This window comes from Mustelus asterias, chromosome 3 (genome assembly GCF_964213995.1).
Source record: "Mustelus asterias chromosome 3, sMusAst1.hap1.1, whole genome shotgun sequence".
Classification (NCBI taxonomy): domain Eukaryota; kingdom Metazoa; phylum Chordata; class Chondrichthyes; order Carcharhiniformes; family Triakidae; genus Mustelus; species Mustelus asterias.
In genome coordinates this window covers 148,317,423-148,345,307 of record NC_135803.1, presented here as the reverse complement: position 1 = coordinate 148,345,307, position 27,885 = coordinate 148,317,423, and the positions used below count along the sequence as shown (strand labels likewise).

At 46.4% G+C, this 27,885-nt stretch overlaps 1 protein-coding gene across 1 annotated transcript in view; it reads right to left on the bottom strand.

Annotated features, from left to right (window-relative positions):
• Nucleotides 1-3: 3 nt before the first annotated feature.
• The window catches only part of LOC144491693 (protein phosphatase 1M-like), a 44,278-nt gene continuing 16,396 nt past the window's right edge, over nucleotides 4-27,885 (bottom strand). The window contains exons 2-10 of the mRNA XM_078209877.1: nucleotides 25,359-25,479; nucleotides 21,979-22,251; nucleotides 17,469-17,581; nucleotides 16,025-16,109; nucleotides 15,169-15,287; nucleotides 10,385-10,448; nucleotides 5,223-5,330; nucleotides 3,167-3,315; nucleotides 4-1,955 (exon numbers count right to left, since the gene is read on the bottom strand). Coding sequence (XP_078066003.1) covers nucleotides 1,808-1,955; nucleotides 3,167-3,315; nucleotides 5,223-5,330; nucleotides 10,385-10,448; nucleotides 15,169-15,287; nucleotides 16,025-16,109; nucleotides 17,469-17,581; nucleotides 21,979-22,251; nucleotides 25,359-25,479 — 1,180 coding nt within the window. The 3' untranslated portion in view covers nucleotides 4-1,807. The remainder of the gene's footprint in view (nucleotides 1,956-3,166; nucleotides 3,316-5,222; nucleotides 5,331-10,384; nucleotides 10,449-15,168; nucleotides 15,288-16,024; nucleotides 16,110-17,468; nucleotides 17,582-21,978; nucleotides 22,252-25,358; nucleotides 25,480-27,885) is intronic.

Sequence of the window (27,885 nt, the reverse complement as noted above, 5' to 3'; positions counted from 1 at the left end):
CCAGAGAAGGAAAATGCTTTTATATTTATTGAGGAACACGATAGAAATCCAGATAAGTACAGTACATTTATGAGGCTGAGATTTAGTAAACCTTCAAAAGCTGCCCTTGAACTAATAAATAAATCTTAAAACTTTTAGTGTCATAAGTAGGCTTACATTAACACTGCAATGAAGTTACTGTGAAAATCCCCTAGTCGCCACATTCCGCTGCCTGTGCGGGTACACTGAGGGAGAATTTAGCATGGCCAATGCACCTAGCCAGCACGTCTTTCGGACTGTGGGAGGAAACCGGAGCACCCGGAGGAAATCCACGCAGACACGGTGAGAATGTGCAAACTCCACACAGACAGTGACCCAAGCCGGGAATCAAACCCAGGTCCCTGGTGCTGTGAGGCAGCAGTGCTCACTGACCACTGTGCCACCCCAACTCCCCCGGGTTTCGCTCACGTATTCCTTGAAATGTTTGTAAAAGAGAGTGGCAGGGATCCCCATAACTGCATACGTCCCATCTCCAAAACTGGGTTAGCACAGCCGCTCTGGCAGAGTTATGACAGATGATGGAGAGAATCTCTGCAGAAACTCAGCCTTTCCCTCCTTTCGATTCCTGCTGGAATATTTTGATTTAAAAACACAGAAATAAAGTGCTTAACAGCTCAACGTAACATCTCAAATGTTCCTAAATGGCATCAATTAGTCAGAAAACAATCTTTGCTGATCATGGAGCTGTCGCGGGCGAAGTCGAGATGTCCTCTGTAGATTTCTGATGCCTTTGGTGTTTAGTTCAGTTCAGGCATCGACAATGGCTCCGTGGGTCGATGGATTTTTAAAGTCTCATTATAATTGTGGACACTTTTGCTTCAGTCCTTTTTGTTATATAAAACGTAAGAAAATCAACTGCCCTTCAATATTTGTACATAGAACCAAAGATGGATATGAGAAGGTGGCATAGGGTGGGAGATATGAAAATGGCAAAACATTTGTCCCCTCATCAACACATTAATATACTCTCTTTCCCCAGGGCTGGGTCTTTCCAAGTACATATGTTTATCTTCGATACCAATATCTCTGTAACCCTTCAATCTGTGTCAATTAGCAATGTCTTTATTTGAAAAAAAAAAAGAGTCCTCATTTTGTATTTTAGTTGGTATTCAGTAACTGGAAGTCCCACGTGCTCTGCCACCATATCACATGATGTGGAGATGCCGGCGTTGAACCGAATAAACCTGCTGGACTTTAACCTGGTGTTGAGAGACTACTTACTGTACAATATCTCAATGAGTGAAAGGAAAGATAGGGGACCCATTGACCCCACGTTGCTCAAACTCGTCCCTCTGACTCAAGTTGGTCAATGGCATAAATTGACACCCAGGGGAGAGGCCACCCAAAATGGGACTTGTGTTGGGAACCAGGAGATGTACAGGAATGCAGCGAGATGTTTGTCCCTTTTAGGTTGGGAATAGTACACGTCAGTGGCTGAAAACCCAAATACTTGCCACACAAACCGCTCCCTCACTGAAGGAACATTTTGTAAAAAAGGAAAAGCTCCTCGCTTGGTGCTGAAACATTAAATGGATGAACAGAACTGGTCACTTCTCTGGTGCAGCTTCCCGTCAACACCCATCCATCTAACTTGTGGAATTGCTCAGGGTGAGAAGTGGTCGGTAACTCGGGTCCACACAAACACACGATGGTTTCCCACTTCGACCTGCGGCAATTCTCAATTCCACCTTGGACACAGCTTTAAGCTCGGAACACTCAAGGTCGGTGGGAAGCTGCGGAAACTGTGCGGCCCTCTTCGAACCAAGACTTACACCATGTCTGCTACGTTAAGCAACGGTATCACAAATACCGATATGTCATCGAAAGAGGCGTAGTTGCCATCTTCCAGTTTCCATTCGTTGTCTTGTAGCGTTCCTTTTGCCTTATTTACAAGGCACTGGGCCAGCATGGTGTATCTGGAGAAATAAAGATGGGTTATGTACAACTTAAAAATTTCCTTTCCTTCATTCAGCCATCATTTCCTCAGTGTAATTACCATTCATCACCCGTGATATTTGACCAGCTTGGGGTATACATGTGATTAGGCAAAGGAAAGGTTAACACTGCTGCCTCAACTCCAGAGACCTGGGTTCGATTCTGACCGTGGGTGACTGTGGAGTCTACACGTTCTCCCCGTGTCTGCGGGGGGTTTCCTCCAGGTGCACCAGTTCCCTCCCACACTCCAAAGATGTGCAGGATGGGTTGGTTGGCCTTGCTAAATTGTCCCTTAGCATCCAAAGATGTGCAGGTTAGGTGGATTGGCTATGCTAAATTGCCTCTTAGTGTGTAGATTAGGTGGATTAACCATGGCAAATGCACAGGCGGGGTGGGGAGGGGTGGTAAGATGCTCTGTTGGAGAGTCGGTGTGGACTTGATGGGCCGAATAGCCTCTTTCTGCATTGTAGAGATTCTATGGTTCTATAGATTCTATGGCAAGGTAAAGTCCCAGGTGACCATAGGCTGTGATAGGTGGCGAGGATCACCACACCTCAGGCAAGGGGCAAGGTTGAGAAGGCAGGGCCTTCATGAATAACCTCAGTGGGTCTGGGAATTGAACCCGCGCTATTGGCGCCACTCCGCATCACGACCCAGCCGTCCAGCCAACTGAGCTAAACTGACCCCCTAGCTAAGCCTCAACTGCGGGGTGTCTTGACAAGTACATGAATAGGATGGGAATAGAGGGATATGATCCCTGGAAGGGTAGGGGGTTTTAGTTCAGGCGGGTAGCATGTTTGGCGCAAGCTTGGAGGGCCGAAGGGCCTGTTCCTGTGCTGTAATTTTCTTTGGATACTTTCAAGAGGTTTCACTGAATAAATAATCAGAAATAATACTCCAGCTGATTTTCCCCTCTGTATCTCAGATAGATATCAGTTAACACCAGTGCCCCCTTTCTGCTAGTCTAGTACAGACAGGGAACTGAACTTTGGGCCTTCTGGTCTGTAGTGGACACGGTGCCTTTATCAACAAATGCATTGGTGCAGCAACAAGTCGAATTCATATCAGATCTCGGAGTTTGACAGCACGCATCATCTTTTCACGTTGCCGTTTATTAAATATGTCGCACGAGGGTGAGCAGAACACACAAATGTGAGGAAAACAGAATGAACAGACAAGGAGCATCCTTTACCTGCGTGGATTATGTTTCTCATCTTCCAAAAATCTCTGGCTGATGTCTGCCACTTCCTTATTAGACATGACATCCCATAATCCATCGGTGGCCATTACGAGAACATCATTTTGCCCAAATTCATGTTGTCCCAGGTCAAAGATTGTCACCTTTTTAAAAAAAAAAGTAGGAAGAAGCCTTGAAGATACATCTGACATTTATGATTCTGGTTACTGACAAACTTATTGAATAATTTAAATGTAGAAGTTTATTTTGGTATTTAGCTTCATGTACATGGGGAGAGCTGCACTGAGAGAATACCACATACTTTATTATCCCTCATGCACTGTCAGAATACCACATACATATCCCTCAAATCAACATTAAAAAACAGATTCCAGGTCAGTAAATCTGAAATCCAAACATATCTAAAAACCACATTTTTGATAACCTCATCGACCTTTAGCACGGGAAGTCCTTGATCCGAGAGGACATGAACTGTGCCGACCGCCCCTGACTAATGAAGTCTAGTTGTTCCGTCTGCACTCGCGACAAATCTATATGTGGTATCCGCAAACTAAAATGATCCAAAATATGAGACGATAAGATACTCGGTCTGTGCAAGTCATTATCACAAAATCACAGAATTGTGGAAGGAGGCCATTTGGCCCATCATGTCTGCACCAGCTCTCCAAATGAGCACATGACTTAGTGCCATTCCCCTGCACATTAGAGGATTGTTTCTATTCGAGTAACGTCCTCTTGAATGCCTCGATTGAATCTGCCTCCACTGCACTTCCAGGCAGTGCGTTCCTGAAATGCTCTTGGCGTTGAAAACGTTCGCTCTCGCGTCACATTTGCTTCTTTTGCAAATCACTTCAAATCTGTGCCCTCTCGTTCTTGATCCTTTCACAAGCAGGAATGATTTCTCCCCATTTACTCTGTCCAGCTCTATCATATCCCCTCTTAGCCTTCTTCTCTCCAAGGAGAACAGTCCCAACCTCTCCAATCTATCCTCATAACTGAAGTTTCTCATCCCTAGAACCATTCTTGCAAACCTCTCCTGCACTCGCTCCAATGTGTTCACATCCTTCCTATAGTGCGGCAGCCAGAACTGTACACAATATTTCATCTGAGGTCTAGCTCGTGTCTTGTACAAGTTCTGATTGCTGTTTATGGGAGTTTGCTGTGCATAAGCTGGCTGCTGGATTTCCTACAATAGTGACTACTATGATGATACAGATAAATATATATAGAGTTTAAGAGGAATGTTTTAAAATTTAGCCTTATGCTACAGGCAGTCAGCATGTTTGGAAGCAAAGCATTCCAGCATTGCAAGTATTTATTTTAAGTAGAGTTAATGGACTTTTGTTTACTTAAGTTCCTCTGGGATTTCTGATAAGAGTGATCGACAGGGTCATATGATGATGTGGTTAATGCACAGAGCAGGGTCTGTATCAGAGAGAGAGGGAGGCTTTTGCAGTTCAAGCATTAACCTGGGCCTGTGGTCTACTGATATCACCGCCAAGTCATCATTGTCTCTAAATTTATTCCTTGCGCATCCTCAGCCTCACTGGCAACAATGAGTCCACTCACTTCATAGAAATCATAGAAACCCTACAGTACAGAAAGAGGCCATTCGGTCCATCGAGTCTGCACCGACCACAATCCCACCCAGGCCCTGCCCCCATATCCCTACATATTTTACCCACGAATCCCTCTAATCTACACATCTCAGGACACTAAGGGGCAATTTTAGCATGGCCAATCAACCTAACCCACACATATTTGGACTGTGGGAGGAAACCGGAGCACCCGGAGGAAACCGACGCGGACACGAGGAGAATGTGCAAACTCCACACAGACAGTGACCCAAGCCGGGAATCGAACCCGGGTCCCTGGAGCTGTGAAGCAGCAGTGCCGCCCTTAATGGTTTGAAAGTAGAGTGCTGTAATTACAGCAAAGAATACTGGTAATATAAACACAATGAGTGAAGAATCTTCTTCTTAAACCCACCCACCGCCAGGAACGATACCGGGACTGAGATACGGGTGGTAAAAGCCTCTGCTGTACCTACCTCGGGAATACAGGATAAAAATGGCTTTACATGGAGATCAGTGTCATAGACCTTCAACCCATGGTCTCCAAAGCCTCGTGTGACTGCGATCGTCCCCATTATACGAGTCTGAAAGGGAAGGCAAATTACTTTGTCAGGCGAAATGGCAAAATGACTGGCAGGAATTGAGAGAAATTAAGTCACATTAAGGCCCATCTGGATAGAAATGTTGAAAGAATAAGAAAAAGGTAGTTGGTGGATGAGACTGGGTGTAGGAGGAAGAGAAATTGTAACCAAGCCCAACATTGCGCTCAGCAGAGCTGCAAACATCCCCACATTTCGGCAGTCACCAGTGACAAGAAACAGGAATGGCACTCCCACTTCCCCATGTAGTGGCAACTATTCTGCTCCCACTGTAATCAGGCGACTGGGAATAAAGCAGGGATCGAGCGATTAATAGCCTGGAGTCTGCTGCTTGTGAACATAAACACAGCAGGAAATCTCATCCCTCCGACCTTCACTCCGGCAAATAGACTGGCCCCTGCTCACTCTGGTTCACCCCCAGGTGGGAACCCGCTATGTGAGGGATCGTCAGAGAGGAAACCACGTCCTTGTGTCAAAGCCCTGTGATACTCTATGCTGCAGTGTCCAAATGCAAAGGACCTTCAGCCAGCACGCTTGTGAAACCCGTCTTCAGTGATAGTGTCAAAGGATGTGGGCCAGAGGTGGATAAATGGAACAGAATCGGCTATCACCCAACTGAATGGCCAAGCAGGCTTGAGTGTGAGATTGGCCTATATCGGGTCGAACATTGGTAAAGTTCAGCTCAATTCTTCTGCTGCCGCAGATCCTGTTTCTGCTCCATGTTTTTAACTATAGGAGTAAACCCACAAGGTTTTGTGTACAACTGTTAATGGCCCACTCAAGTGGAAATGTGACAAAGGTCATAGTGCAGAGGCAGGCCATTCGGCCCATTGAGTCTGCACCGACCACAATCCCACCCAGGCCCTATCCCCATAACCCCATGCATTTACCCTAACTAGCCCCCCCCCCCCTCCCCGACACTAAGGGGCAATTCAGCACGGCCAATCCACCTAACCTGCACATCTTTCAGACTGTGGGAGGAAACTGGAGCACCCGGAGGAAACGCACACAGACACGGGGAGAACGTGCGGACTCCGCATAAGCAGTGACCCAAGCCGGGAATTGAACCTGGGTCCCCGGCGCTGTGAGGCAGCAGTGCTAACCACTGTGCCACCATGTTACCCTCAATCAATTTGTCTTCCTAAAAACGATGATGACAGCAATGTCACTGCTTGCTCTCTGGTGGAGGTGGGAAAACAGGAGCCTGGGGGCCACACGCCATCCATCTGGATTCTGAGTGCAGCCCAGGAGACAATTTGTTGAGTGTTGGCCACATGCAAGGTTGCCGCATTCCGCTGATGTCTTTTTTCCTACCGGTATGACTGAACTGACATGCATGTAAAGCAAGGGCAAGTGAAGTGAGCTGCTTGCTCACAACATTGACTGTGAGAGCTGTGCGCTCTCCCTCTGTGTCCTTTTTAGCATGTGAAGTTGATAATAGTTCTATTAATATACAAATAATTAACTATTTTCTACATCTTATGAAATATTTGACATGTATTAAATGTATTTAATCTTGTCCATGGGGTTATGGTTAGTGAACAAGCCCGATTTCAGTTATGTGGCCCACTGAGATGAAAGAGGGCCAACCATGTCCCCACTCACTAGCCTAGGCTGCCCATCACTGCTCCATGGGCATCATCAGGGCTGTGCTCTCTTCAATATTGCACCATCTAGGACAAAGAAAGAACAAAGAACAATACAGCACAGGAACAGGCCCTTCAAGCCTGCGCCGCTCATGTGCCCAACAAGACCATTCGTTTGTATCCCTCTATCCCCAGTCTGTTCATGTGGCTATCTAGATAAGTCTTAAACGATCCCAGCGTGTCCGCCTCAATCACCTTGCTTGGGAGTGCATTCCAGGCCCCCACCACCCTCTGTGTAAAATACGTCCCCCTGACATCTGTGTTGAACCTTGCCCCCCTCACCTTGAACCTGTGTCCCCTTGCGTTCGTCACCTCTGACCTGGGAAAAAGCTTCCCACTGTTCACTCTATCTATGCCCTTCATAATTTTATACACCTCTATTAGGTCGCCCCTCATCCTCCGTCTTTCCAGGGAGAACATCCCCAGTTTACCCAATCTCTCCTCATAGCCGAGACCCTCCATACCAGGCAACATCCTGGTAAACCTTTTCTGTACTCTCTCCAAAGCCTCCACGTCCTTCTGGTAGTGTGGCGACCAGAACTGGGCGCAGTATTCCAAATGTGACCTAACCAACGTTCTATACAGCTGCAACATCATATGCCAACTTTTATATTCTATGCCCCGTCCAATAAAGGCAAGCATGCCATATGCCTTCTTCACCACCCTCTCCACCTGTGCTGCCACCTTCAAGGATCTGTGGACTTGTACACCCAAATCCCTCTGTGTGTCTATATTCCTGATGGTTCTGCCATTTATTGTATAGCTCCCCCTTACATTAGATCTACCGAAATGCATCACTTCGCATTTATCTGGATTAAATTCCATCTGCCATTTCTCCGCCCAATGTTCCAGCCTATCTGTACTGCTGGTTTGCGGTGGACAGAAAGGATCGAGCATGTGGACATAAAGAAAGAGGATGTGTTGGAACTATTGAATGGCATCAAGGTTGGTAAGTCGCCGGGACCGGATGGGATGTACCCCAGGTTACTGTGGGAGGCGAGGGAGGAGATTGCGGAGCCTTTGGCGATGATCTTTGCATCGTCGATGGAGACGGGAGAGGTTCCGGAGGATTGGAGGATTGCAGATGTGGTCCCTATATTCAAGAAAGGGAACAGGGACAGCCCGGGAAATTACCGACCGGTGAGTCTAACCTCAGTGGTTGGTAAGTTGATGGAGAGGATCCTGAGAGACAGGATTTATGATCATCTAGAGAAGTTTAGTATGATCAAAAGTAGTCAGCACGGCTTTGTCAAGGGCAGGTCGTGCCTTACGAGCCTGGTTGAGTTCTTTGAAAATGTGACCAAACACATTGACGAAGGAAGAGCGGTGGATGTGGTCTATATGGACTTCAGCAAGGCGTTCGATAAGGTCCCCCATGCAAGACTTCTTGAGAAAGTGAGAGGGCATGGGATCCAAGGGGCTGTTGCCTTGTGGATCCAGAACTGGCTTGCCTGCAGAAGGCAGAGAGTGGCTGTGGAGGGGTCTTTCTCTGCATGGAGGTCAGTGACCAGTGGAGTGCCCCAGGGATCTGTTCTGGGACCCTTGCTGTTTGTCATTTTCATAAATGACCTGGATGAGGAAGTGGAGGGATGGGTTGGTAAGTTTGCTGACGACACCAAGGTAGGTGGTGTTGTGGATAGTTTGGAGGGATGTCAGAAGTTGCAGCGAGACATAGATAGAATGCAAGACTGGGCGGAGAAGTGGCAGATGGACTTCAACCCGGATAAGTGTGTGGTGATCCATTTTGGCAGATCCAATGGGATGAAGCAGCAGTATAATATGAAGGGTACCATTCTTAGCAGTGTAGAGGATCAGAAGGACCTTGGGGTCCGGGTCCATCGGACTCTTAAATCGGCCTCGCAGGTGGAGGATGCGGTCAAGAAGGCGTACGGCGTACTGGCCTTCATTAATCGAGGGATTGAGTTTAGGAGTCGGGAGATAATGCTGCAGCTTTATAGGACCCTGGTTAGACCCCACTTGGAGTACTGCGCGCAGTTCTGGTCACCTCATTACAGGAAAGATGTTGAAGCCATTGAAAGGGTGCAGAGGAGATTTACAAGGATGTTGCCTGGATTGGGGGGCATGCCTTATGAGGATAGGTTGAGGGAGCTTGGTCTCTTCTCCCTGGAGAGACGAAGGATGAGAGGTGACCTGATAGAGGTTTACAAGATGTTGAGAGGTCTGGATAGGGTAGACTCTCAGAGGCTATTTCCAAGGGCTGAAATGGTTGCTACGAGAGGACACAGGTTTAAGGTGCTGGGGGGTAGGTACAGAGGAGATGTCAGGGGTAAGTTTTTCACTCAGAGGGTGGTGGGTGAGTGGAATCGGCTGACGTCGGTGGTGGTGGAGGCAAACTCGTTGGGGTCTTTTAAGAGACTTCTGGATGAGTACATGGGATTTAATGGGATTGAGGGCTATAGATAGGCCTAGAGGTGGGGATGTGATCGGCGCAACTTGTGGGCCGAAGGGCCTGTTTGTGCTGTGGCTTTCTATGTTCTATGTTCTATATCCTGCTGTATTCTCTGACAATGTTCATCACTATCCGCAACTCCAGCAATCTTCGTGTCGTCCGCAAACTTACTGATCACACCAGTTACATCTTCCTCCAAATCATTTATATATATCACAAACAGCAGAGGTCCCAGTACAGAGCCCTGCGGAACTCCACTAGTCACAGACCTCCAACCGGAAAAAGACCCCTCCACTGCTACCCTCTGTCTTCTATGGCTAAACCAGTTCTCCACCCATCTAGCTAGTTCACCTTTTATCCCGAGAGATTTAACCTTTTGCACCAGCCTGCCATGAGGGACCTTGTCAAACGTTTTACTAAAATCCATATAGACGACATCCACAGCCCTTCCGTCGTCAATCGTTTTTGTCACCTCCTCAAAAAACTCAACCAAATTTGTGAGGCATGATCTCCCTCGTACAAAACCATGCTGTCTATCGCTAATGAGATTATTCAGTTCTAAATGCGCATATATCCTATCTCTCAGAATCTTCCCCAACAATTTCCCTACCACGGACGTCAAGCTCACCGGCCTATAATTACCCGGGTTATCCTTGCTACCCTTCTTAAATAACGGGACTACATTTGCTATCCTCCAATTCTCTGGGACCTCACCTGTGTCCAGTGAAGAGACAAAGATTTCTGGTAGAGGCCCAGCAATTTCACCTCTTGCCTCCCTGAGGAGTCTAGGATAGATGCCATCCGGCCCTGGGGATTTGTCTGTCTTAATGTTTCCTAAAAAACCTAACACTTCCTCCCTTGTAATTGAGATTTTTTTCTAACGGGTCAACACATCTCTCTGAGACACTCCCAGTCAACAGGTCCCTCTCCTTTGTGAATACTGATGCACTGACAGTTTGTACAGTGAACTTTCAAAGGTGTACCTGTCTTCCATCTCCGTGCACAACAGGGTACTTGAGGTCATCTTCTTGTGCGGTTTTGTATCCCCTGAAAGCAGACACAAGACTGAGAGTAATGACTTTAAACCAGCATGGGTTTATAAAGAGAGGAGGTACCCATCTTGCTGACATGAGAAAAGTTGTTTGTGATAAGAATATTAAGTATCATATTACAGAGCTTCAGAATAAACCTACATCAGCTATGGTAACACTCTTCCCTCAGTGTCAACATTGTGGGTTCAGGTCCCATTCTGGACACCCCACCTACCTTCTCAGGGTAGATCCCACGATACTATCTTGAAGGGTAGCAGGTGAGCTCTGGCTAAAACCTGCCCTGAACCAACATTGGTTGCTGCATTTCCGACATTACAATGTGACCACACTTCAAAAAGTATTTCATTAGCTGTAAACATAAGAACATAAGAACTAGGAGCAGGAGTAGGCCATCTGGCCCCTCGAGCCTGCTCCGCCATTCAATAAGATCATGGCTGATCTTTTTGTGGACTCAGCTCCACTTACCCGCCCGCTCACCATAACCCTTAATTCCTTTACTGTTCAAAAATGTATCTATCCTTGCCTTAAAAACATTCAATGAGGTAGCCTCAACTGCTTCACTGGGCAGGGAATTCCATAGATTCACAACCCTTTGTGTGAAGAAGTTACTCCTCAACTCAGTCCTAAATCTGCTTCCCCTTATTTTGAGGCTATGCCCCCTAGTTCTAGTTTCACCTGCCAGTGGAAACAACTTCGCTGCTTCTCTCTTACCTATTCCCTTCATAATCTTATATGTTTCTATAAGATCTCCCCTCATTCTTCTGAATTCCAATGAGTATAGCCCCAGTCTACTCAGTCTCTCCTCATAAGCCAACCCTCTCAACTCCGGAATCAACCTAGTGAATCTCCTCTGCATCCCCTCCAGTGCCAGTATACCCTTTCTCAAGTAAGGAGACCAAAACTGTACACAGTACTCCAGGTGTGGCCTCACCAGCACCTTATACAGCTGCAACATAACCTTGCTGTTTTTAAACTCCATCCCTCTAGCAATGAAGGACAAAATTCCATTTGCCTTCTTAATTACCTGCTGCACCTGCAAACCAACTCCTTGAGATTCCTGCACAAGGACTCCCAGGTCCTTCTGCATAGCAGCATGCTGCAATTTTTTACCATTTAAATAATAGTCCATTTTGCTGTTATTCCTACCAAAATGGATGACCTCACATTTACCAACATTGTACTCCATCTGCCAGACCCTCACCCACTCACTTAGATTATCTATATCCCTTTGTAGACTTTCAGTATCCTCTGCACACTTTGCTCTTTCACCCATCTTAGCGTCATCTGCAAATTTTGACACACTACACTTGGTCCCCAACTCCAAATCATCTATGTAAATCGTAAACAAATGCGGAACCAACACTGATCCCTGAGGCACACCACTAGTCACTGATCGCCAACCAGAAAAACACCCATTTACCCCCACTCTTTGCTTTCTGTTAGTTAACCAATCCTCTATCCATGCTAATACATTACCCGTAATACCGTGCACCTTTATTTTATGTAGCAGTCTTTGGTGTGGCACCTTGTCAAATGCAACACAAAGAGTGTTAGGATGTCCGGAGGTCACGAAAAATGCTATATAAAATGAGATTTTATACAAAAGTCTGAGGTCACGTACCAACCGACTCAAGGACAGCTTCTTCCCTGCTGCCATCAGATTTTTGAATGGACCTACCTTGCATTAAGTTGATCTTTCTCTACACCCTAGCTATGACGGTAACACTACATTCTGCACTCTCTCCTTTCCTTCTCTATGAACGGTATGCTTTGTGCGTATAGCACGCAAGAAACAATAGTTTTCACTGTTTACTAATACATGTGACAATAATAAATCAAATTTTCTTTAAAAAGGTCTTTGGGTAATTTGGATAATAATTGGTAAAATATGAATATTGCTGGAAAAAAAAAAGAGACATGCTGTTGAAGCTTTTCATCTTGCACTCACCAGGACAGGCACAAGAATACCAAATTTCAAAGAGAACCATAAAGACCATAGTAATAACAAAATTTATACTGCATGAGAAAAGGATACTGCTTGGCAAGTGAACTCTGATTGGTACAGCCATCGCCAAGAAGAATGCTTTTCAAACCAGGCAAGTTGATTTTTTTATTCATTCTTGGGACATGGACGTTGCTGGCTGGCCAGCATTTATTGCCCATCCCTAGTTGCCCTAGAACTGAATGCTTGCTAGGCCATTTCAGAGGGTAGTTGAGAGTTAACCACATTGCTGTGGCTCTGGAGTCACATGTAAGCCACACCAAGTAAGGACAGCAGATTTCCTTCCCTAAAGGACATTAGTGAACCAGATGGGTTTTTCTGACAATCGACAACGGTTTCATGGTCATCATTAGATTCTTAATTCCAGATATTTTTTATTCAAATTCCACCATCTAGCGTGGCAGGATTTGAATCTGGGTCCTCAGAACATTAGCTGAGTTTCTGGGTTAATAGCCCAGCGATAATACCTCTAGGCCATTGCCGGCCAGATACACCAGGGAACAATAGTCCTCCATGCCTTTGTTTGGTAGGAAAAGGCGCAATGCCAGGACAGGTTCTTTTTGTTTGCAGAGGTCGCGGCCTTGCGTATGAATATGTAGCTTCTAGCTGAGCCACATTGCGGGCCTGACAGATAATCTTAAATTGGTTGTCAGTGTAAGTTTGAGCACACTTTGGATTTAAACCAAGTGTAGGGATAAAGTGCAACTGTTTAATGGTCAGCCTTGTTCATCTCAAAACTATAAAATCCCACCCAAGGCCAACAGACCTTTCCATGAACAAAGAACAAAGAACAGTACAGCACAGCACAGGAAACAGGCCCTTCGGCCCTCCAAGCCTGTGCCGCTCCTTGGTCCAACTAGACCAATTGTTTGTATCCCTCCATTCCCAGGCTGCTCATGTAACTATCCAGGTAAGTCTTAAACGATGTCAGCGTGCCTGCCTCCACCACCCTACTTGGCAGCGCATTCCAGGCCCCCACCACCCTCTGTGAAAAAAATGTCCCTCTGATGTCTGAGTTATACTTCGCCCCTCTCAGCTTGAGCCCGTGGCCCCTCGTGATCGTCATCTCCGACCTGGGAAAAAGCTTCCCACTGTTCACCCTATCTATACCCTTCATAATCTTGTATACCTCTATTAGATCGCCCCTCATTCTCCGTCTTTCCAAGGAGAACAACCCCAGTCTACCCAATCTCTCCTCATCTGCTCCTCGCCCGCTTCGAATCCTGTGCTGGGAGGGAGGGTAAAATTCTGGCGGTAGTGTATTTGGATTCTCAGAAACTTTGATAAAATCCCATATAACAGTGGCGCAGTGGTTAGCACTGCTGCCTCACAGTGCCAGGGACCCGGGTTCGATTCCTGGCTTGGGTCATTGTCTGTGTGGAATTTGCACGTTCTCCCTTTGTCTGTGTGGGTTTCCTCCGGGTGCTCCGGTTTACTCCAAAGATGTGCAGGTTAGGTGGATTGGCCATGCTAAATTGCCTTTGCATCCCCATAACCCCATGTAAATGCATGGGGTTATGGGGATAGGATCTTGTGGGATTGTGGTCGGTGCAGACTCGATGGGCCGAATGGCCTCCTTCTGCACTGTAGGGATTCTATGAATCCAGAGAAACAATAAAAAAATGCATATTCATTCACACAAACCCATGAATCAGAATGGGACAATGTGGCTTCAGATAAATTTCAGATAATTGTCCCAGAATGGGACAATTTTGGTTTCAGATAAAGCTCGGCACAACATCGTGGGCCGAAGGGCCTGTTCTGTGCTGTACTGTTCTATGTTCTATGGTGAATGCGCGAGGCAAGTTTTAAGTTAATGATTCTTCACTTGTGCAGCTGTCGACTTACGGTGTATCTGCTGCCCTTATCCTTCTAGGTGGTAGAGGTTGCGGGCTTGGAAGGTGTTGGCACGGGAGCCTTGGTGAGTAGTTGCAATGCGTCTTGTAGATGGTACACACTGCAGCCACTCTGTGTTTGGTGCTAGGGATGACCCCAACCAATGGAGAGATTGCCCTCTGATTCCCATTGACTTCATATTTGCTGGAACGCCTCAATGCCGCACTTGGTAAAATGATGTCTTGATGTCGAGCAACGCCCATTACTATGAACACAAACTAGGGCAAAACATTCGATATGAAAAGATCAGCATTAGACGGAGGACTGGCACTCACTCACAAATGGAACTGAGAAGGAAGAATGCATGAGAGCCATTTTCACTTTTCTCAAAAAATCAACAGCAATATTAACTGGACTGTTGGTCTACACTCAGCCGCAGAATTCTTCCCAGTATACAGAGAGTAAAGAGAACAGGAAAGAAAATTAAAGTAATTAATAAATAAATAAATAAATAAATAAATAGAGGAAGACCAGCAAATATTATTTTTAAAATGTGGAAGCTCGATTTTCCAGGATTGCAGATGGTTTAACAAAGTTACATGGGTTCGATTCCCAGCTTGGGTCACTGTTTGTGCGGAGTCTGCACGTTCTCCCCGTGTCTGCGTGGGTTTCCTCCGGGTGCTCCGGTTTCCTCCCAAAGTCAGAAAGACATGCTGGTTAGGGTGCATTGGCCATGCTAAATTCTCCCTCAGTGTACCCGAACAGGTGCCGGAGTGTGGCGACTAGGGGAATTTCACAGTAACTTCATTGCAGTGTTAATCTAAGTCTACTTGTGACTAATAAATAAACTTTAAAACTCAAAACTTTAAATACTCACCAGCCAGACATGAAGTAATCACGGTATAAGACTTTCTCTCCAATATCACTCCTTTTCACTCTGCGAGGAACCTCGTGTCTTGAAAACACATCACCAAGTAACTCAGGCTTCAGGAAGGCCTAGAAGGAAATGTTGAGTCATTAAAAAATGATGTTAATTCACATATATATATATATAGCTTCAACTCATAGAATCCCTACAGGGCAGAAGGAGGCCATTCAGCCCATCGAGTTTGCACCGACCACAATCCCACCCAGGCCCTACCCCCATATCCCCACATATTTACCCACTAATCCCTCTAACCTATGCATCTCAGGACACTAAGGGCAATTTTAGCATGGCCAATCAACCTAACCCGCACATCTTTGGACCGTGGGAGGAAACTGGAGCACCCGGAGGAAACCCAAGTCTCCGGGCCCGCTAATTAGATCGAAATGAGTATTTGAATATATTATACAGCTCTGCACCGATCTCTGGCACGGAGCTGATGGCGCTGGAAATCTGGCAGCCGGAGACTTGCGGAGGCCGTGGCACCCAGCAGGAAGCCAACTAAACGGCCTCCGCTTGAGTCTCCGCTAAAGCAGCGCAGCGGGCTGGGAGAATCACCCCCATATTTCTGGTTTATGTTTGTCTTACTCAATGACCCACGTCGCTATCTCCCTGTTCCCTAATGTCGCCAATTTAAAATTCTTATCCCTCAAGTCCTAAGAGACTAACCCAAACTCTATTAGACTCTCATCTAGAAAAGAAAATGTAAAATTTAACTGTTTAATAATTGCTTTAGAAATCTGCTAAATTAACATGCATTAAGTCTTCAAGAGTTACGTAGGACTAAGATGAAGATGTTGCATTTTACCAGATACTGAATCCTTTGTCTCTCAGTCACAGCTGTGAATTCATTGGACAGGGGTAGAACATCAGTTTTGTGCACCATAATTGCCCTTTAGGGGGGTTAAAAAAAAGGGGAAAATTAACATTCATCACTTTTGTGTCCTGCGGGGGAATAACTTTCTAGACAACACAATAGTCATGCTAAGGGGGTGCTGCAAGCAAAGCTTTAGTAATCACAATGCAAGGTGGATGAATGAACAGCGACAGACACAGGGAAGCTGAAGACAAACTGAGATGTAAAGTTTAATTATTAGTGTCACAAGTAAGGTTTACATTAAACACTGCAATGAAGTTACTGTGAAATTCCCCTAGTCACCAAAGTCCGGCGCCTGTTCGGGTCAACCCAACCAGCACGTCTTTGGACTGTGGGAGGAAACCGGAGCACCCGGAGGAAACCCACGCAGACACGGGGAGAATGAGCAAACTCCACACAGACAGTGACCCAAGCCGGGAATCGAACCCAGGTCCCTAGAGCTGTGAAGCAGCAGTGCTAACCACTGTGCTACCATGCCGCCAGTTAATAAATTTTGACTTCAGCCAGGATGGCCTTCGAGGTACAAATCAGACTTGGTGTCCCTGAGTAGGTTAGAAAAGAATAGGATTCCTACCCTTGATAAAAATCTTGTGTGGGACATTGAAAAATGTGGGCCTGGGAAAAGGGAAAGAAAATTCACTGTCGTGGGGTTAAAATCCTGGAACTCCCTCCCTAATAGCACTGAGGGTGTGCCTACACCACACGGACTACAGCGGTTCAAGAAGGCAGCTCACCTTCTTGAGGGCAATTAGTGATGGGCAACAAATGCTGGCCTTTGCAGCTTTAGTTTTTTAAGTTTATTTATCAGCGTCACAAGTCAGCTTACATTAACACTGCGATGAAGTTACTGTGAAAATCCCCTAGTCGCCGCACTCCGGCGCCTGTTCGGGTACACTGAGGGAAAATTTAGCATGGCCAACACACCTAACCAGCACGTCTTTCAGCAACCGGAGGAAACCCTCGCAGACATGGGGAGAATGTGCAGATTCCACACAGACAGTGACCCAAACCAGGAATCGAACCTGGGTCCCTGGCGCTGTGAGGCAGCGATGCTAACCATTGTGCCACCCCAGATCTCATGTGTTAGTATAAAAAACGAAAGATCTATTTGATTTGTACTAAACTCCATCAAAGAGCGTATTCCAGACGGCCTGTTCCAGAGCTGTCTGGATCTAACCACAAGATGATCAAGACCAGCAGGAAACTGTCTTAGGATAAGGCTGGCCTGTTATTGAGCAATAAAACAGGAACCCAAAAAGAGGAAGAGGGGATACTTTGTGGAAATAAAGACAAGTAAACCAGCACCAGTCAGCCCAAAGGGGCCATCACAAAGGAAGAAACAATGCTGAGATCATCAGTCTGTTCACACACTAACCTGCTGTCTCCTGCATTGGCCACGTACAACTTTCCCTGCAAGCGAAGTACAACCAGAACCGTACAACCTCCTGTTTGATTGTGCGACGCCTGGTAATGTTCAATCTGTTCATCCTGGGGGGGGTAAGAAAGCAAATAGAAAGCTGGGTGGTTAAATAAAGAAGTGTCAAGCGTGCCTCAGTTGGTAGCACGCTCGCCTCAGAGTCAGAAACTTGTTGGTTCAAGTACCACTCCAATCATTGGAGTACAAAGGTCTAGGCTGACACTCCAGTGTAGCACCAAAGGGGAGTGTGCTTGGGGCCCGTATCCAAGGAAGGATGTGCTGGCCTTGGAAAGGGTCCAGAGGAGGTTCACACGAACGATCCCTGGAATGAAGAGCTTGTTGTATGAGGAACGGTTGAAGACTCTGGGTCTGTACTCGATGGAGTTTAGAAGGATGAGGGGGGATCTTATTGAAATTTACAGGATACGGCGAGGCCTGGATAGAGTGAATGTGAAGAGGATGTTACCACTAGTAGGAAAAACTAGAACCAGAGAGTACAACCTCAGGCTAAAGGGACGATCCTTTAAAACAGAGATGAGGAGGAATTTCTTCAGCCAGAGAGAGTGGTTAATCTGTGGAACTCTTTGCCGCAGAAGGCTGTGGAGGCCAGGTCATTGAGTGTCTTTAAGACAAGAGATAGATAGGTTCTAGATTAATAAGGGGATCAGGCGTTATGGGAAAAGGCAGGAGAATGGGGATGAGAAAAATATCAGCCATGATTGAATGGCGGAGCAGACTCGATGGGCCGAGTGGCCTAATTCTGCTCCTATGTCTATTGTCTTATGGATTGCTGCCATCTTTCAGATGAGACATCAAACGGAGGCTCTGTCTGCTCTCTCAGGCGAATCTCCGTTGCCTTTATTCTGAAGACAAGCAGGGGAGTTATCCCTGGTGTCCTGCCAATATTTATCCCTCAACTAACACCACAAAAAGAATTCATGAATATCACATTGACGTTTGCACGAGCTCTTGGGTGTTCAAATTGTCTGCCACATTTTCAAAAGAACTTAATTGGCTGCAAAGCGCTTTGAGACATCTCGCGGCCGTGAAAGGCGCTATAACAATGCATGTCTTTCTTTCAAATAACTCAGCTCCACATTGTCCTCAGTGGCTCCTTATCCTTTCAATTTGCAAACATTCAAGAACCAAGCTTGACATCACCAGTTCCCCCATTTATCTCATCTACTAATAGATCAGACGTTAAACCAAGAACCCGTCTTCAAAGTTAAAGTTTATTTATTTGTCACAAGTCAGGCTTACATTAACACTGCAATGAAGTTACTGTGAAATTCCCCTAGTCGCCACACTCCGGCGCCTGTTTGGGTCAATGCACCTAACTAGCACGTCTTTCAGACTGTGGGGGGGAACAGGAGCACCCAGAGGAAACCCACGCAGACACGGGGAGAACGTGCAGACTCTACACAGACAGTGACCCAAGGTGGGAATCAAACCTGGGTCCCTGGTGCTGTGAGGCAGCAGTGCTAACCACTGTGCTGTCCCATCTAACTGGTCGGGTGGATGTACAAGATCCCAGTAGCACAGTTCGAGCAATAGCAGAGGAGCAGAAGCTCTCTCAAGTTATTTTTGTGAACAGAATTCTCAAGCAACACCAGCAAAACAGGAGGTCAGTTCTCTCATTGCAGCTTTGGAGACCTCACTGTGGATAAATTGGCTGCCCTGTTTGCCTGAAAGCAACAGAGTCCCACATCAAAAGTAATCGGGTGGAATTTTCCAGCCATTCACGCCAGCGGGATTCTCCAGTCCCACTGCAGAGATTTGGTCGTTCTCTGTCCTTCTCTTGCTGGCAGCGGCAGAAGTGCGTGAACAGCCGGAACTTTCTGGCCACGAGTTAGATCGCAAAGTGCTTTCAGATGTTCTGAGGGCAGGAAATGTGAGATAAATGGAAGTTCTTTTGCTGTTTTTTTAAAACCTCACTGTAGTGTTGCGCATTATCACCTCAGATCGTAGTTTCTTGATGTTTAAATAGAAAACTACACATATTGATGATGAATTATCCCAAATAACTGTTGCTTTTCACAGTAACTTCATTGCAGTGTTAACGCAAGCCTACTTGTGACAAAATAAACAAACTTTACTTTGAAGTTCATTTTGAGGTTCGCGGGGAGGCAGTGGTACAATGGTGTTGTCACTGGGCTAATAATCCAGAGACCCAGGGTAACGTTCTGGGGACCTGGGTTCGAATCCCACCACAGTAGATGGTGAAATTTGACTTCCATAAAAATCTGGAAATTAAAAGTCTAATGATGGCCATTGTTGGTTGTCAGAAAAACCCATCTGGTTCCCTAATGTTCTTTAGGGAAGGAAATCTGCCGTTCTTACCTGGTCTGGCTTACAAGTGACTCCAGATCCAGTTCTGGTAACAGAACTCCCACTTACCTGACGAAGGAGCAGTGCTCCTAAAGCTAGTGGCTTTTGTTACCAAATAAACCTGTTGGACTTTAACCTAGTGTTGTGAGACTTCTTACTGTGTTTCCATCTGATCCAGTATTGAGAACATTTCGAATTGGCTTTGTCAAATGTCTGGATGTTCTAAACTGCTACAGTAAATATTGCCTTTTGTGACTCCAATATCTCCCCTTTTGAAGGGTTTTTCCCTTCTCCTTGCATTTCTATAGCACCTTTAAAGACCTCAGGGTGTCCCAGATTGCTTTAAAACTACCGGAAGGACCAACTCTGACTACCGGAAGGACGTGGAGGCTTTAGAGAGAGTGCAGAGGAGGTTTACCAGGATGTTGCCTGGTATGGAAGGGCTTAGTTATGAGGAGAGATTGGGTAAACTGGGGTTGTTCTCACTGGAAAGACGGAGGATGAGGGGTGACCTAATAGAGGTGTATAAAATTATGAAAGGCATAGATAGGGTGAGTGGTGGGAAGCTTTTTCCCAGGTCGGTGGTGACGTTCACAAGGGGTCATAGGTTCAAGGTGAGGGGGGGGGGGGGGGGGGGGGGAGGTTTAACACAGATATCAGAAGGACGTATTTTACACAGAGGGTGGTGGGGGCCTGGAATGCGCTGCCGGGCAAGGTGGTGGAGGCGGACACACTGGGAACGTTTAAGACTTATCTAGATAGCCACATGAATGGAGTGGGAATGGAGGGATACAAAAGAATGGTCTAGTTTGGACCAGGGAGCGGCGCAGGCTTGTAGAGCCGAAGGGCCTGTTCCTGTGCTGTATTGTTCTTTGTAAAACCAATGAAGTACTTTTGAAGGTGCAGTCACTCTTGTAACGTAGGAAACACAGCAGCCAATTTCCACACAGCAAGATCCCACAAATAGCAATGAGTTAATGAGGGACCCGGGTTCGATTCTAGTCTTGGGTGACTGTCTGTATGGAGTCTGCACGTTCTCCTTGTTTGCGTGGGTTTCCTCCCACAGTCCAAAGATGTGCAGGTTAGGTGGATTGGACATGCTAAATTAGCTCCTTAGTGTCCCAAGATATGTAGGTTAGATGGATTGGCCATGACCATGGTCATGAAATGTGTGGGGTTACGGGGATAGGGCGGAGCAGAGGGCAGTTACTCTGTCTGAGAGTTGGTGCAAACTCGATGGGCTGAATGGTTTCTTCTGCACTGTGGGGATTCTATGATTCATGTTTCATTGATGCGATTGAGGGGTGAATATTGGCCAGGACGTTTGGGAGAACTTCCCTGCTCTACTTCCAAATACAAAATGAGATGTTTTATGTCCGCCCGAGGGGGCAATTCACGGCTTCAGCTTAACACGCTATCTGCAAATTGGCACCTCTGACAATGCAGCAACCCCTCCCGTGCTGCCCGGAGGTCAACGTAGGCTGTGCACACAAATCCTGGAGTGGACCATGAACACATAACACTCGGAATCAGAGCAGCGAGGGAGCTACAGCTGACACCCAAGTTTCTCAACGAGGAATCGTACCTCTTCTCTGTGGAGATATCCGCAAGACAAATTGGGTAAAGGAAGCCAGATATACTGTCAGAAGGCAATTACTATCAATAACAAACTGCATTTACATGGCACCTCTAAGGGAAGAGGACACTTCACAAAGAGCACCGCGAAACAAAATTTGGCATCAGATCACATAACAAGATGTACAAGCAAATGACCAAAGACTTGGCCAAAGAGTTAGGTTTTCTGGAGGGTCTTAAAAAGGAAATTAGAAAAGTTTAAAAGGAGGGAATCCAAGGCTTAGGGCCTAGGCAGCTGAAGGCACAGCAGCCAATGGCGGAGCAGTTGAAATCAGGGATATGCAAGAGGTCGGAAATAAAGGGAGCGGGGCGGATATCTCGGAGGGGGGGGGGGGGGGGGGGGGGGCGGGGGGGCTTTGAAAGGCTGGAGTAATGGGAAGGGGCAGGGCCGCGGAGGGAACACAGACGACAATATTAAAACCGAGATGTTGCTTCACTGAGAGTCAGCTTGGTCGGCGAGCATTGTGGGGGAATTGGAATCAGACCACCCGTGTCATATACTCACGCAGTTTTTGAAGGCAGTCTCCAACGCCCCTTTCACCAGGTTCTCGATGCAGACATTTTTCTCTACTCCATAGCTTATTTCAGTTTGCGTCCCCTTGTCCCCCGCAAGACGCAAAGGGGGTGGGACATTACACGGGCCGCTGATAACATCCAAGATTTCCTCCAGCTGTTCCCTGATGCAGTGATGCAATTGTTCAGATGCCAGAATGGCAGCCAGGGGGCCATTGTGACCATCAAACAATCCCCAGTAGGTGGCTGCAAGGCCTTGGGCTGGCTGTGGAAGAAGAAAATAATTTTGGAACCAAAGTGCTTTGCCCCTCACACAAGCGATTTGTAAAACAAGCAAATGTCTCTGTCTGTGTGGAGTTTGCACATTAAAGTTTATTTATTAGTCACAAGTAAGGCTTACATTAACACTGCAATGAAGTTACTGTGAAATTCCCCTAGTCGCCACACTCCGGCGCCTGTTTGGGTCAATGCACCTAACCAGCACGCCTTTCAGAATGTGGGGGGAAACCGGAGCACCCGGAGGAAACCGACACAGACATGGGGAGAATGTGCAAACTCCACACAGACAGTGACCTAAACTGGAAACCGAACCTAGGTCCCTGGTGCTGTGAAACAGCAGTGCTAACCACTGTGCCACCATGCCGCCCACATGTCTGTATGGGTTTCCTCCGGGTGCTCTGGTTTCCTCCCACAGTCCAAAGATGTGCAGGTTGAGTTGGTTGGCCATGCTAAATTGACCCTAGTGTCAGGGGGATTAGCAGGGTAAATGTGTAGGGTTACGGGAATAGGGCCTGGATGGGATTGTGGTTGGTGCAGACTCGATGGGCCGAATGGCCTCCTTCTGCACTGTAGGGATTCTACGATGTGAGGAAAAACCTTTTCACACAGCGAGTGGTTGGGGTCTGGAATGTTACTGTCTGGGCATGTGGTGGAGGCAGGTTTAATCGAGGCATTTAAGAGGGCGTTAGATGATTATTTCAATAGAAACAATGTACCGGGGTACGGGGAAAAGACAGGGGAATGGCACTAAGTCACGATGCTCATTTGGAGGGCCGATGCAGATGCCAAGGGCCAAATGGCCTCCTTCTGCACAGCAATGATTCTGTGATGAATGCAGGAAAACTGGTATAAAAAGGGACATCGACTGATGCAAATTTTTCATTTGTTTCCAAACACACAAGTGAGGGCATAAAACCAAACCATTCTTATACCAACATTGGGATGAAAAATAGTGTGTCCCTGAACCATAGTCTTTGTTAAACACCTTCCTGTGACGGTATCCCCTTCTGAAGGACGGAGAATGAGAACGTGGCGCTTCTCAAACCAATTCCTTTTCAGTGAATGTCAATAATTTGGATTTTCCACTGAACCTTCACCAAATTATTTAGCCTAAAGAGAACTGACCAACGCAAGGCAATTTTATTAAAGAGGAAATCGGCTCAGTAAATGGGTCTCTACATTAAACGCAGCCTGGGTGACCGCTTTGAGGAACACCTTTGCTCAGTCCTAACCCCAAACTTCCTGTTGCTAACTCAGCTTCTTGTTCTCATGCCCACCCTTGGCCCTCCTCCAAGTTCCACTGATGCCCAAGGCAAACTGGAGGAACAGCACCTCATCTTCTGATTAGGCATGGAACGGCCTTCAGGCCTCAACACGGAGTTCAACAACTTTCTCCTCCATTTCATATCCAATACATTTTTGTCTCAATGCTAAAACAATTCCCTGCCCCCCCATCTTGGCTATCACGGGCATTCGGCCTCTGATCTTCGCGTAAGCGTTCTCCAAGGCGGCCTTCACGACACACGACAGCGCAGAGTCGCTGAGCAGAGACTGATAGCCAAGTTCCGCACACATGAGGACGGCCTCAACCGGGATCTTGGGTTCATGTCACACTATCTGTAACCCCCACAGCTTGCCTGGACTTGCAGAATCTCACTGGCTGTCCTGTCTGGAGACAATACACATCTCTTTAACCTGTGCTTAATGCTCTCTCCACTCACATTGTTTGTACCTTTAAGACTTGATTATCTGTAAAGACTGCATTCCAATCATTATTCTGTAAATTGAGTTTGTATCTCTGTATGCCCTGTTTGTGAGCATTTCTCCACTCCACCTGACGAAGGGGCGGCACTCCGAAAGCTAGTGGCATTTGCTACCAAATAAACCTGTTGGACTTTAATCTGATGTTGTTAAACTTCTTACTGTGTTTACCCCAGTCCAACGCCGACATCTCCACATCATGACCACAACCATAGTCAGAGGTAGGAATACTGTGGCAAGTAACTCACCTCCTGACTCCCCAAAGCCTATCCACCACAAGTCAGGAGTGTGATGGAATACTCCCCATTTGCCTGGATGGGTGCAGCTCCAACAACACTCAAGAAACTTGACACCATCCAGGACAAAGCAGCCCGCTTGATTGGCACCACATCCACAAACATCCACTCCCTCCACCACCGATGCTCAGTAGCAGCAGTGTGTACTATCTACAAGATGCACTGCAGCAATTCACCAAAAATCCTTAGACAGCGCCTTCCAAACCCATGACCATCTAGAAGGACAAGGGCAGCAGATACATGGGAACACTACCACCTGCAAGTTCCCCTCCAAACCACTCACCGTCCTGACTTGGAAATATATCGCTATTCCTTCACGGTCGCTGGGTCAAAATCCTGGAATTCCCTCCCTAACAGCATTGTGGGTCAACCACAGCACGTGGACTGCAGCGATTCAAGAAGGCAACTCACCACCACCTTCTCAAGGGCAACTAGGGATGGGCAATAAATGCTGGCCAGCCAGAAACGCCTGTGCCCCATGAATGAATTTTAAAAAGCGGGGAATCACCCCTCGGATCAGACTATGGAACACACCAGAAACAGTCCTTTCTGGCCATTTACAGCCTACATTTGTTCCAAAGGGATATATCTGGCCAAGAAGTTAGGGATGTTGATCTACTATTCGTGAATATTGCTCATTTGCCTTAATTAGTCTGGGAGAAATTTCCTTGAGATTTGTTCTTAGAAATGAACCTTAGGTTTTTTTTCCCCTCTTTTTCATTTTCCCCCATAATAGTTCACGTGAATGCCTATAAGAACTGGAGAGGAATCTTCCTACATGGAATAAACTACATTTTTTCCAATGACAGTTTATATGGGGTTCCTAACACCTGTGGCACAGACTGTAGGTTGTGCATCGGACTCCTCAAATCACCCAAGAACTCATTCTTAGTGTGGAAGTAAGTCATTCTCGACTCCACGGGATTGTCTAAGAGAAGAGCGTATGTCTGTGCTCAGTCTGTCTGACCTGTCTATCATTGCCATTCAGTACACAAAACAGTTCAATTAAACCTTTGTTGCCTCGTGTGGTACGTACAGTGTCTTCATCTGGGCACAAAAGGACCCATTCTTCTTCAATGTCCATTGCTTTTCTGAGGAACATTGGTCGGCAGGTTGCCTGATCTTCATTGAGAATACTTTTACCGGCATTTATAACCCTGTTGAACAAGAAATGAACAGTTAACCACATACCTTCCACTCACTTTGCTCAATGACTTTCCCTAACCAGGCGGATCCCTGGAATGGCAGATCTATCATATGAGGAGACTAACTCTGTTAGGATTGTATTGGAGTTTAGAAGAGCGAGAGGGGATCTCATATAAAATTCTAACAGGGTTAGACACGGCAGACTCAAAGAATGTTCCTGATGATGGGGGAATACAGGACTAGGGGTCATGGTTTGAGGATAAGGGATAAACCTTTTAGAACTGAGGTGAGGAGAAATGTCTTCACCCAGAAGGTGGTGAACGTGTGGAATTCACTACCACAGAAAGTAGTTGAGGCCAAAATGCTGTGATTTCAAGAAGAAATTAGATTTGGCTCTTGGGGCTAAAGGGATCAAGGGATATGGGAGGAAGGGGGTGGGGGGAATAGGGGAAATCAGGATATTGAATTTGATAATCACCCATGATCAAAATGAATGGCCGAGCAGGCTCGAAGGGCCGAATGGCCTACTCCTGCCTCTAGTTTCTAACTCTTCTTCTCCTTTACAATTTTCTCTTCTCCATTATTCGGTGATGGGGATACATGTCTCCAGCTTTATGGAAAAAATAACAATTCACAGGATCTGTGCATCACTAGCAAGGGCAGCATTTATTGCCCATCAGTAACTGCCCTCCCAAAGTGATGGTGAGACACCTTCCTGAACTGCTGCAGCCCCATGGATTACAGAATTTCAGAGCCGTTTTGATAACCGCACTAGCAAGCCACTCGGTTTAGGAGTCACCTCATTGCTGAGGGTCTGAAGTCCCATTTAAGCCAACAGATTTCCTTCTCCAAAGGGCATTCATGAACCTGTTCGGTATTTACAACAGTACAGTTTCATGGTCACCATCACTACTGTCATTTCAAGTGTAGTTTACTGATTTTTAATTACCCAAGTGGGATTTTAACTCCCATCTCTGAATCATTAGTCCTGGCCTCTGGATTACTAGTCCAGTGATATAACTTCTGTGCTACCGTAACTATCTGTTGATGTCCCTCTTCCAGTTTCTTTCTATGTACTTGGTACAATGGGTTATTTGAGCATTGTTTCTTGATCCTCTGATGTGTGGATTTTCAGAATTTAACACGGTTAAATTCTGGAAATCCACAACATTGTGAATTATTTCTTTGCTTCTCCGAGATCACAAGAATGGACAATGCTGGAAAATCTCAGCAGGTGTGGTGTAGGGGGGCTAAATTAGGCCAATTTGAACACTAACACAATACTGACTTAAGAGTGAATGATCTTAGGCTATGGAAAGCGTTGACAAGAAGGCTGTCATTATAGAAAACAGCTATATATGAATAACAAGCATCCCTCATTTAAAACATGCATTTTGCATTTAGTAAAATGAATGTAGTTTGCTTTTAAGATACATTTTGTGAAACCTCAGTCAATGGCAAGAGACAGCAGGGCTTGATGGGATGAGGTAGCAGACGGAGCCTGCATTCCAGAGGACAATGGTTTCAATGAATGCAGCTACTTTATCAGCAGTTGTCAGGAATAAGATGGCTACCAACGCCAGTTTGATGAATAGAAATATACAGCTTCAAGCTGATAACATCGGTGCAAGGCAGACAGAAGGGATTTCTCAGGGTTGGACAAGTGTCACGTGGATTCCAGTCGGTGGGAATTTCTCCCGTCTCCCATGTCCAGCGTCCTGTGTCGCTGGGCAACAGAAGGGAGGTAACGCCCGTAGTTAATGACAAATGAGATCCCAAGAGTTCAGGACGTATATTGTTATTGGCTGGAGTGAATGGCAGTGATGATCATTGACTGATTTGTATTAATGCTGACTGGATAATGCCCACCAGAAAGGTGGGAAATATATAATTGCCCTCACGGAGGCACTGTATTTCACTGTGATATTGGGCTGCCCACATGTGATATGATATTGAGTGCTGGGCTACTTTATATCATTCTCCCATTCAATCGTTTGGTTAATAAAGTAACGTCTTAAAATCAGTACACAATGGGGCCGATTTTACCATTTTCATTCTAAGTGCTGAATCTGGGCGTAATTCCGATCCGACTTGGAAATCTGCTCTCAGGCTCCCCCCCATACACACTCAGCCTGGAAATAAAAATCGCCAGTCCCATTCGCACTGTGGGCGGGGCTTATCGCACCCGGAACGATCGGAGCTCTGAACTGCGCATGCGCAGTTAGAAAAAAATTTGAAAAAGCGCGCCCGTGTCAGATCGCTCCTGGGCCGCAGAAAGTGGAGAAAGCGGCCCGGGAGCAAAAAGCGGGAGCGATGGCCCCCACAGACATCATTATCCCCCTTATCCACCCCCCCCCCCACTACCCACAGATATCACTGTCCCCCCTTATCAACACCCCCCCCCGCTACTCAGACCG